Here is a 12,370-nt window from a genome sequence, read left to right on the forward strand (position 1 = left end):
TCACTCGGAAAAAATGCTACAATCGTGGAATTCTTAATTCCACCATGCTAGTACTGTTACGAAACAGCTCAGTGATAATTAGCTAATTCAACACTTATGGCAAGTCTTCATGGGATAACTGTGAGTAAAGGGAAAAGATGGCATTTCAAACTTCAGTGTAAGATATAAAAACATGCATCCTTTTGAAGGGCCGAATGTAAGACCCGAGAAGATGAGAAATTAAGATGAAACTCGCAAGTTTTAGCAGGTGTTAATTAACATGCAGATGACAACGTAGGAAATGATTGCTTGGATTTTGTTGGTGTTTGATCTGGAAAGGGCCATGGATTGATTAGGCAGCCATTTATCTTCTGAGTACAACTTGAGATTAAGTAGGGTAGCATGCATAAGGAAAATGTTCTACAGATAAGTCAGGTCAAGGATAAAAAAAGGTAGCCACAGTGGCCATCAGTATCCATGGAGGAAGAAGGCAGCTTGAGGTCTAGTGTGGGCTGTGGTAAAAGTTGCAGGTAGTCCTGCCACTGCCCCTTCTGGACTGTGGCAAAAATGGTTTAAAAGTTGTGAAGAACATTCAAGAGGAATGAGTTGTTCTGGAAAACAAAAATCCTAGCAGCTGTTCACCGGATCTTAGTTGTTATTTTAATTGAAAATGTTTTTATACTAACACAAGGTCTCCTTAAGATTGGTTGCTAAGTATAGTTGGATGGCAAAGGAAAAGAGAAAACCACAGAGGAAGAGAACATTTGAAGGTGACATTCTGTTCTAACTCTAGCACATCTGCAGCGGTACCCGAATGTCACAGAAAGAATTATTTAAAACTGGTGGGATGCTGGTGTTAGACTTTTATCCCCAGCCTGGTGCTGAAAAATCCGTCTGCTCTCCAGATTTCTTGCCTTAAAAAGAACCCTTTATATTTATACTTCTTCACTGTGCCATAAAAACAAAGAATGTAAATAAATAAGACGAGGGTGGGTGTTGCAAGCAAAGACATTTTCTCAGAGGCAATACAGCAGCCTGTGGTCCCTGTCACATTTTGAATGGAAAAATGTGAAGTCACAGATGAGACAGATTTCTATATCAAGTTAAAATGCACAGTGATATGTGTAGGTTCTGAGAGCTACTGTGGTAGAATTCCGTAAGAGTCTGGGAACTTATGAATAGTCTATGTTTTGGAGGTCAAGACCCAACTGAGACTCAGAGGATGCTCTGAGCACAAGACATCTGAAAAACTCTCCCAAGGGTGAGGGGGACTTTCAATGGGGGCCTTAATTTCTGTAACTATTTAATCTACTGGGTCCTCTTAATTTAACACATCTCTTGTTAGTTTATTTCTTAATAATACCTTCAATGAAAGAATAAAAGTGGAATACGTTCTCTAAAGACTGGTATCCCTGTTTCTAATTCCGCAGTGCCACTGTATGCTTTTGTCTCTACAACTTAATGAACAGCAGGTATAAGCAAGGGGATTCAGGTTGTATTTTGAATGCATTTGACACATTTTTACCAAAAAGTCTTTTCTTGCTGTGTGACTGAACAATCCTCTCCTACTTCTGTTTAATTCCACCTCCCCTACACCAGCGAAACATTAGCACATGGGCTCTTCTTCCTGGTGTCTACCTTACAATCTAAACACACATTCTCTCTCAATTCTTAAGAATTATTCTGTTGACCCATTATATTAACGATGTTGCAAACATCCTTCGTGCTTAGTTTATTGTGTCAATTTGAAACTTTGTAAATGATAGGTAATTTTATATTTGAGATCAGAGTGAGTTTTGTTCTGTGTTAATGCTACAGAATGGAGAACCTGCCAAATTAAAGAGATGCCCTACATTTCCAAGACTCATTACAACTGTAAAGCTAACACTTACCTGTCCATACTATCAGTTCCCTCCAGCTCTTAAAAGAGCACTATTTTACTTCCTAACATTGTGACTGCGACTTTATAATTTTGGATACAATTTTGTGGATGATTTAATGCAACTGAACGGTTCACTGCAGAATAATTAAGATGGCGAACTTTTACTATTCAGATTTTGTCACAATTTACATGTTAGAAAAATACACGAAAACATATACATTGTACTATATTTGATACTGGGAGAAAATTAGTGGACTCAACATGTGATTGATGAGCAAAATGTACTCAGATAACAATAGTCTTGAAGGTTATTTATGTGTTCTGGGAAAGTACAAATGTAGTATGGTTATAGAAATGAGGGTGATAGTACACTAACTACCACAAGCAGAGATGGAATAGGAAGAGGCTAGGGATGTATTGTAAAGCTGTGAAGAAGTGCCTCGTGGGCTTGGCTGAGAAGATGCATAAACACTCAGAATGCTTTGAGTGAAGATATTCTGGGCAGAAGAGCAGACATAGTAAAAGGATCAAACTTTGATGAACCTTTTAAAGATCTCTTTTGGGAAGGATAAAATACATGGAGAAGCATGTTAGGAGAGGATGCCAAGAAGGGTAGACAATGGATTTCATTCAAAATCAATGGTCTCAGTGAGAAATGGACTCCAGAGTCACTTGTGGACATTTGAAAATAAAAAGCTATAGTCATATTTCTCATGGGTGATTTGGTTTAGTGGGTCTATGTCTGGACTTGTCAAACCTTCATTGTGATTTATTTGTGCTTCCACAATCATTGCCACATGGCATATGAAGTTACTGAAAGTACAATTTTAAAATAAGATGAACAGTGACAAGATAGAAAGTCCTCGAAGGATGATTTGAACTAAGTCAATGAGAGTAGAGAGAAGGGTGGGGAATGTATTTGAGAGGTATTCGGAAAGTCAGAATAGTGGGCCTTGTGGTACAATAAGCAAATGACTAAGATGTTAGACCCGACTCATTTAACCGGGTGCCAGCAGATCCACTAAGATAGAAAATGTTGGCATATGTATGTCTGGCCTTCAGCTATCCGGATAGACACTCAGGGACTGCTGGCTCAATGAATTCTAATTACAATCCCCAACAAACTAATAGTTACATAACTGTGGGTGAAAGACAAAGAAGTGAAGAGCAGTGGTTTTCCAGACGGACATGCTTACTCTTCAGCTTTGGAGAAATCTAGATGCCCAGAGGCAGATGGAACCGAGAGCTAAAGGAAAAATATATGCAAAAACAAAAAAGTCATAAAAGAAAAATGATAAGAGCTTAGAATGTTTGGGCTAGGTTTCAGAACCAGTGGTCCCAGCTTTCCTCTAGAAGGCAGAGAAATGATGTTACAGACTTACAGCAGGAACATGATGCAGCATGTCTGAGAGGCAAGCTGGCAAAGGTCCAACTCAGGACGTGATGGTGAACTTTGACTTTAGGACAGGGGTCTTCTGGGAACTTCAAGGTCATATGGGCAACCAAGGGGTAAGATGGATTGAGGAAGAAAAAAATTTAAATTGAGAAAATCAGAAGACTTCAGATAGGGTTGGAACAAAATACAACAATTAGGAACTAAACAAAGGTGGACACAGAAGGAAGGGAAACTCAGGAGACATGTCAAAGGATATGTGTGTTAAATAAGTGAATACGCCTGCACTGGTCATGATTCAGATGGAGAAAGACAGAGCTGGATTCATGGCCAACCCTGAATGATGCAGTCTATTGCAATAAGCAAGAATTATGTCAGGAAGTCAAGCAGTCTCGGGTGCTGATAAAAACCTTCTAGGTACTGGGAGGGGATCCAGGTGGGATAGATATTTTGAGTATCTGGTAATGCAACAGCCATTTGCAAAACAAGGTCAGCATTTTAAATTCAGGAGCCATGTGATCTAAATTATAAATGAATCTATGGGAGTGAATAAGTCGACCAAGGACAGGACACAGGAAAATGTCACTGGTACCTAGGAGGAGTAAGAAGAGAGATCTGAGAGAGAAGAAGAATTTGGAAAATGTGCCATTTGGAAGACAGGGAATAGATTCTCAGAAGGACAGAAGGAGGAATGGAGTTGTCTAGAGAATCTGAGGTGGAGGCAGGCTCAGGAGAGGCAGATGCGTCTGCTTACACCTGAGTAGCATAAGCCTCAGTGTGACGTTCAGCTGACTGGACCACAGAGGGATGCTCAGGCCAGTAGAGGCTGATCATTTCTGTATCACCTTGATAGTATGGCCAGAAATGTTGAGTGTATGGCTCCTGGTGCTGCTACCGGCATTTCTTTTTAATGAGCTCAATGTATCTGTGTATGCTCTCTCGGGTGGAATAAATCTCACTGAAACAACCGTGTAAGCGGAGCTATGAATAAATAGCACCAGAACGCTAATGTATGAAAACTTAAGTCTGAAGCCTTTCTGCACCCTTGCGCTGCTCCCCACATTTCTAGTAGACTAGTCAATATTGAAATCACTGTTTTGCAGGACAATATATGAATCACAGCCATGACTGGCAATGAGGCAAAATGTCATGTAACTGTGAACTGAATGGTCCTCTGGGGACATAAATATCAATGCTGCTTTTATCAGGAACTAAATCCACATACAGTTGTGTTTGTCTCTTGACTTTCTATCCTGTTCCATTTTACTGGTATTTAGTTGGGCCTACCTTGAATTTGTAGGCTAACTTGAAATTTGTCATTTTTATAATAGTCAATTCACTATAAAGAGGTTTTGTAAGTCTTATTCTATATCTCTCAAGTGAAGGATAACTACTTTTCATACAGGTTCTAAAGTTGGCTTTTAACGATTTAGAACACTTTCTTTTTTGAGTTACTGTTGTCATAGGTATTACCTCATACCTAGGACGGGTGTATGTGTATGTACATGTGCATGTGTGCATGTGTATATATGTGAGTGGATGTGTGCATATATATGCGTGTTTGTGTACACACGAATGTGCATATGTGTATGTGTATATGTGTATGTATATGTGTATATACATGTGTGTATATGTGTATATACATGTGTGTATATGTGTATATACATGTGTGTATATGTGTATATACATGTGTGTATATNTGTATATGTGTATATACATGTGTGTATATGTGTATATACATGTGTGTATATGTGTATATACATGTGTGTATATGTGTATATACATGTGTGTATATGTGTATTGTACATGTGCATGTGTGTGTGCGCAGATGTATGTGACAGAGGTAGATGTCTTCCCAGAAGAACAGTAAGCATTTTCAAGAAACAACCTAGAGCAAATTCAAGTTTCCAAACTCAGATCCTGATATGCTTATAGAAGCAGTAGATAATACTATCATAGAAAATAAACATAAATCTTGTTTGTTCTTGCAGTATAGTGCCAGTCTGATCCTTCTTACAGGAGAAGCTATGGCTGTTTACTATTTAAATGTGATAACTACCCAGGCATCCCTGGTCACTACCAGTAGGAGGTTCATTCTGGAACTTTTTACAATCCCCCACCCCCACCTCTTTTCGGCCCTGTGCTGGAATTCATGACCATGCTCTAGATTCTTACTATTCTGGGAAACTAGGTAAAGGGACTCACAGCAGAAAGCCCCATACTGCAAATCACCCTCATTATGGAGACAAGTATTTTTGCAGGGTTTCATATAGCTGTGAGTCACACAGGTTCTGCCTGTAACCCTGCTTTTACACCAAGTCCTTTCCAGTGTTCTAGTTTGAATAACCTACTTAACAGAACTGCCAGAGAAGGAACAAACAAAGGTTTCTTCCAAATGTCCAGAGAGCAGTGGTTTAGGCTCTGTCGGCCACATGGTGCCTGCTGTACCTGCTTACCTCTGTATTTGTGGATGTGAAAGCAGCATCACAGATAATAATAATAATAAAAGAACCCTAGCTGTGATCCAATAAAGCTTATTTAATGAATATGTAAGCCAAGCTTGGTTCACCAGTCTTAATTTCCAGATCCCTACATTAGATCAATAAACTTCCAAATCATTATTTACATTTTCAAAAAAGTCGATAGCAGCACACTCAACTTTATTAAAGGAAGACTCAAGAGATGCAGAGCACTGACACGAACAAGTCATCAGTGTGACTCCCTGCCAACCTCCTGGCAATGGCTCTGAGCATAACCAACTTTTCCTTGGCTCAGGGCACAAGTGGGATTGTAGCTCATGATAAACATATATCGCACATTGTTCCATGGCCACTGCTATGGGAAGAATAGGTTGTCGAAAGGAAAGCCATCACCATTTATCATGGCAGTATTTGCCCTAACTTACCAATCTTGTACAGCGTTGAAGGATTCTTCATTTGTGATGTCATACATTAAAATGAAGCCCATGGCCCCTCGATAGTAGGCTGTGGTGATGGTCCTGTATCTTTCCTGGCCTGCTGTGTCCTACAAAACAAAACAGTGATACCATCTCATAAATGAGGCAGAACACTTCAAGGAAGACATTGATAATCTCCAGAGCAGTCACAACGGTATCCAAAAGGTGTGTGTGATGTACAGGGTACAGATGTCTTTCCTTCCTAGCTCTATTTCTTCTTCTTTCCTACTGATGCTCATGTGTCATCTCTGCAGTACTCTGAAAAATTCCTTCCTTCCTTCCTCCCTCCCTCCCTCCCTCCCTCCCTCCCTCCCTCCCTCCCTGTCTTCCTTTTCCCTCCCTCCCTCCTTCCTTCCTTCCTTCCTCCCTCCCTCCCTCCCTCCCTCCCTCCCTCCCTCCCTCCCTCCCTGTCTTCCTTTCTCCCTTCCTTCCTTCCTTCCTTCCTTCCTTCCTTCCTTCCTTCCTTCCTTCCTCCCTCCCTTCCTTCTTTCTTTTAGGAATAAATACTAAGTAGCATAAAGTTGAAGAAAAGATTATATAACCTGAAATTGGTAGCTTTTGACATACTTTAAAGCTAGAAGGATACCTCGGCTCCATTGCTATGCCTTTATTGTCTGTCCATGAATACTAGCTGTTGTAGGGACAAAAGGAGCATGTTATGTTTTTAAGGGGTTACAGTTCAATGCCAGCTTAATCAGCTGTGAGATGACAATAGAGTGTCTTCTTTAGTGCGTGAGTTGGGGGAGCTAATGTGTGCTTGAGTTCCTGCTCCTCTATAATGTGGTTGGGATCGTGGACAAGTATCTACCCTTTGTAAATTGAACACTTCCAAAGCTAAGCCAGGTGTTGGGGTTCCAGAGATTCTCATACAGTACAGGATAAAAACAAGAGCTAAAAGTTCCTGAGATGTCAGAGCTAACTTAAGATTGTAGATAAGAGACAAAAACAACCGTAGGTAGTCATGTCTGCAAAAGTCATGGCGTGTGGAAGTGAAATCAGAACTCCAAGACCCACAAATCATTTAAAGAACTCTGATAACGATTATAAATGCAAAGAACTGGTTCTGAGGCTCACCCTATGCCCCCTCGTCCATTCTTTTAGAATTAGAAGCACACACACTTTGGCTTTTGTCTTTACCACTCTCTTTGGAGACCACGTTCTATGTTCTTCTGCCACTAAAGGTTTAGGGAAGAGAGATCCAAGGAGGCTGGGCTCAGAGAGTGAGCATCAGGGCAGCTAGAACTCACTTAGCCAGAGTGTGACAACACAAAGCCAACAAGAACACATGCTTCTCTGGAGAAGGAGAAGACTGGCCCGATGAAAGATCTTATTAGAGAAAATAAGGGTCCAGAGATGGGATGAAACAAATGCGAATGTTCAAATGTACAGCAATTAAGGAAACATTGTAATGAAACTTTCGGGACATGCTTCCAGTGGCCGAAGATAACAGAAAAGCAAAGCATAATGGGAAATATGTGTGTACTGTGCCAGAGAAAAGAAAGATTAACATTTTTAATAGGAAAAGTAGTATTAAAATCATTAGGGAAATGTATATTCAAACTGTAAGTGACTAATTAGTGAGAAGTCACATTCTAACCATAATGATAGGAATAAAACCTCCCCAATTACTTTCTAGTATAAAAGGGTTTTTTGGCAATTATGCAAATATTTTATTGTGTTTTGCTTAATGATTTGTAAATATTATGAAAATGTAGATGCTGGGGATATTAACTATATATAATTGGAACAAATATAGAAACTGATTGAACAGAAAAAAGCTAATATTGAGTCTTTTTGTGTGTTCTCAGAAAATAATGAACTTAATTTAGTTAACAATATTTGTAGCTATGAAACAAAGAAGAGAACACATATACAATTCCAGAGACAAAGTCCCAGCGAGCAGGCTTTAAACAGCAAGGGATAATGAAGGATATGGCAGAATGATGTGTCCCCCAGGGGAGCAGAACCTCGTTACTAGTCAGATTATTTAAAACCTTTTCTACCTTCTTCCTGATTCCATATTGTCCGGAACATATTGTGTGTGGATGCAGCTTACCTCTACCCACACCCACTGTCAAGTACCTTTAGACAGTTTTCTTTTCTTTTTTGGCATAGATTGAATGCCACTGCTATAGGCTGAGAATGTCAGGCCTGCTCTCTTCTCTGCACAACACACAGGTCTTATTTGCCATAGAGGAAAACTTCGAAATACTGGAGATGCAGAGAAAGGTGATCCAGACCCCTGACAACCACTTTCCCAACACAGGCAGCTGATAGATATGTTGAAAACCCGTGGGTTTAACTCTCTGCCTTTTCTCGTAATCTTGTCTCCTTTTCACAGGATGTTAATTTTATTGTGATGGTAAAGCCATTTATTGTAGTGCCCTAAAATGCATCAATTTCACATTGTGGTATTTTTTTTTTAATCAGAGAGAGAGAGAGAGAGAGAGAGAGAGAGAGAGAGAGAGAGAGAGAGAGAGAGAGAGAGAGAGAGAGAGAGAGAGAGAGCAAAACTCATGATTCCATTATACTGCAATTGAAATGGCACAGGAAGGTGTTCAAAGCACGGGGTTGAGTCACCATTACATATCAAAATTGGAGAAAGGGACAGACAGAGAAACAGCTTTCAAGAGAAGAAAAAAAGGAAAGAACAAAAGAAGAAAGAAGCGTTCAGAGAGAACTTAAGTCACAGCAAGGGGTCAGATCTCCAACATCATTATGACAGAATCCAGAAAAACAATCCAATTGAAAATATTTATCACTAAAGCATTCAGAGAGAACAATAACTTGTTCCAAAGTAAGCAAGCGTAGTAAGAAGCACAAATAGGGACACTGCAAACTTTTACCCATTAAAAGAACTTTATTAGGCAGAACACCACTGCTCCAGAAGTTAAAAAGATCGAAATTGTGAAAACATTTGCAAAGATCCAGGCATCATAGTGATTTAAAATTGTGCTGGATACATTTTACTAAGAAATTTGATTTAATGACTGTTATGGATGGACTACCTTGAAGATTTCTTTCCAGGCTCTGTGAATGTGACAAACTTTATGTGAGAAAATGATCTTTGCAAATGCAGTTAAACATATGTGATGTCATACAAGATTAGGTAGCTTTTACTCCCGTGACTAACATCTTCATAAAATGAGAAGACACCTGGATCACCTTTCTCTGCACTCTCTAGAGACCACAGGACAGGCAGGGAAGATCATCTCTCCTGGACTGCAGAGAGCAAGGCCCAACCCATTTGTGACTGGTCAATAGGCTTCACTGGGAAATGAATGCAGCCACTGATTCCGATCTCCCATCTTTGTGAGCAGTGTGAAGACAATATAAATTTCACAGTTATCTATACAACCTTTAAGTTACTGAAGAAAAGCATTAAAGACAATTAAGGTAGCCTTACACAGAAGTCTAAACATAGTCTCCCAGTGACATCAGCAAAGATATGATGCTAAAATACAGTACCGAGTTCTACTTAGGTAAAGTTAGTCATTTAAAGAGATGATTTGATATATACTACTCTTAAAAAACTGGACTATTTACCTACCTACCTACCTACCTACCTACCTATTCTAGTAATTATGTCCTATTAGAAAATGGAATAATGTTATTTGAAGTGACAAAAATTATATGTTCCTTCATGTTAGCAGTTTATTCCTAAATAATTGAGATACTATTTAAAAATAAACAGTTGACGTCATAGCTGTGGACACTGAGGGACACAGCTCCCTCAAATAGCAAAATAATGATTACACATCTCACTTTATGATATGCGACTGTCCCAAATTGTAGTTATTTTTTCATTCCTGCAAATAGACATGAAGCAGCATTCGATTAAGTCTTATGAAAATAGCAAACAATAATAGGAGTCTTAAATATTTTATGCTTTCTTGCTGCACACTTATTTGGGGAGTGAAATATGAACTCTTCCTTTACCACAGTTAGTCATCCGTTAAAAGAAAATTTACAAACCACTTCCCCTTGCTGACCTTGTGCAAGCAATCAGTGTGACTCCATTTACACACACTTTATTACATGCACATCTGTAAGAGGAACCGCATTTTGGAAGGGAACAGTAATAAACTAGCCTCTAAACACGTATTTAATCAATCTAAGTGTTCTCTTAACCTACTATGAGGGATCTTATTGATCAGATTTACCTTGCTATAATGTTTAGCTATGAAATACCCAAACCTTCATTTTACAATGGCATCTACTTCAAAGTAAAGCCTAATAAATTCAGCCTGGGGAAGAAGGATAAAACTTGACCTATTATTTCATGGTAGTGTTGCCATGGCAATTCATCTTTCCTGGCAGAGAGGAACAGCCATATATAGCTCTTTTACAGGGGGGGGTCTTTGACTTTGCTGTCAATAATACCCTGTCATAGCCCCCTATTCCATGTTTCTGCTTATGGAACATGGAGATTTTTTTTCTAGTAAACATAACTTAAATACTCATACAAACTCACTCTATGATTTTAATAAAATTCACAGCCCAAACAATATAAAGGCATTTTTTTCCCTCATTCCATCTAAGGATTTTGTTTTCCATCTTGGTTTTCTGTGATCATTAACCACAAAGGCAGGGAGCCTCCAGTTTAACTTTCTTCTTAATTAATCTTTTTGACATACTTCTTCCCTGTGGGATTTTGATTATGTTCGATTTTTTTTTTTGAAATCCTGAAGCATAAATACATAAATGCAGGCAATTTTGAGCTTTCACTCAAGGTAGCATATTCTCTTTTTTCATAGAACACAGCACAAATGGCTAGCACCAGATCAAATGCTCGACACTTACAGAGTAATGGGCTTTTCTGTGATGCCTTTACCTTAACTTGGCCGCTAAGATGCAAAGCAACTCCTCATACAGGATGGAGACTTTCATTCACAAAAGCCAAGAGTCTGGTTGATAGATGGTACCTACTCAAGCAATGGGGCTGTTGATCTGCATTGAATAGGAATAATTGTTACCTGGAGGATAGCCGATTTGAGGAGTGGGAGGCAGAAGAAAGAAATCCTCGTAGGTTACCATTATGGATATGTTCTGAAAGTTTCCCCTGAATCAATAAACATCACAGCAAGGAGCTGTGCTGAGACACATTGCAATTAGCCTACCTTCAGAAAGCTTGTTCCATGGAGAAATGTTGAGAAATAGAAGGTGTTATAATGGAGAAAAAGGAGGCTCCTTGGCACTGTTCAGGGAGTGACCTGTGTGGCTCCCGGAAGGTATTACACTGAAAACCAGCATTGTGTAGTAGGGCAATGTAGGTGCCCCAAAGAAGCTAGGAGAGAGATGAAACTCCACATTTGCTTAGGCTGGTGGGCTATTCTCATCTGCCAACACTCCTTCAGACCTTCACAGGGAAAGGAGGAACAGAAAGTATGACTGGCTTCACAAAGCCTTCTTATTTTACCAGCTGTCTTGTTTGTTTTGTGACTAGACGATCAGAACATGAATATGAATGCCAAACTGGGTATAAAACGGGTGATTTCAATAGATTCAACAATCCTGAGTTTTTGTTTTTAGATGGACATCGTTTTTCACTCTAATAGAAGTTTGAGGCTCTCAGCAACATTGAGCAAAAGGTATAGAGACTCAGTATACCTCCTTTCCCACACATGCCCAGCATCCACTACAATGAAGAGCCCCCTTAGCCTGCATCAGTACATCATTAAAGTCAATGCACCTATACTGGCACATCATATCACGCAGTCCACATGACCTGAGAGTCACCTGTGATGCTATAGAGCCTACAGAACATACGTGTAATAGTGCATGTCTACATGTATCATTACCTTAAATGTGTTTTCCACTCTGCCTGATCTCATTTTAAATGTAAAAAAAGACAGAAACTCACTTTGTGCCATGTGACACACAATGAGAATGGACCAGGGAGTGAGCACATTGACAGATATTTCTCAATTATTATTTCCCAATCATGTTTCCCCCTACATTTTAGTCTAAAGGAACTCAGTGTTGGAATAGTGCAGGGATTTTGCCTGGCAGTTGAACATTCACAGGGTTCTGAGAAAGGACAATATAAACCCAAACCCACTTTTTAGAGCAGACTTCATAATCTAGAAAAGAAGAAAAAAACATTCAATCATGACCTGAAATCAGCTACATGATCTCAGGTAGTTAAATCCTTATGAGG

At 39.4% G+C, this 12,370-nt stretch overlaps 1 protein-coding gene across 2 annotated transcripts in view; it reads right to left on the minus strand.

The window, feature by feature from the left end:
* Rab3c (RAB3C, member RAS oncogene family) overlaps positions 1-12,370 on the minus strand; it is a 211,862-nt gene that overhangs the window by 102,592 nt on the left and 96,900 nt on the right. For both annotated transcript variants that reach the window (XM_021180645.2, XM_021180646.2), the window contains exon 3: positions 6,160-6,278. In XM_021180645.2, the coding sequence (XP_021036304.1) occupies positions 6,160-6,278 (119 nt within the window). The remainder of the gene's footprint in view (positions 1-6,159; positions 6,279-12,370) is intronic.

This window comes from Mus caroli, chromosome 13 (genome assembly GCF_900094665.2).
Source record: "Mus caroli chromosome 13, CAROLI_EIJ_v1.1, whole genome shotgun sequence".
NCBI classification, from domain to species: Eukaryota; Metazoa; Chordata; class Mammalia; order Rodentia; family Muridae; genus Mus; species Mus caroli.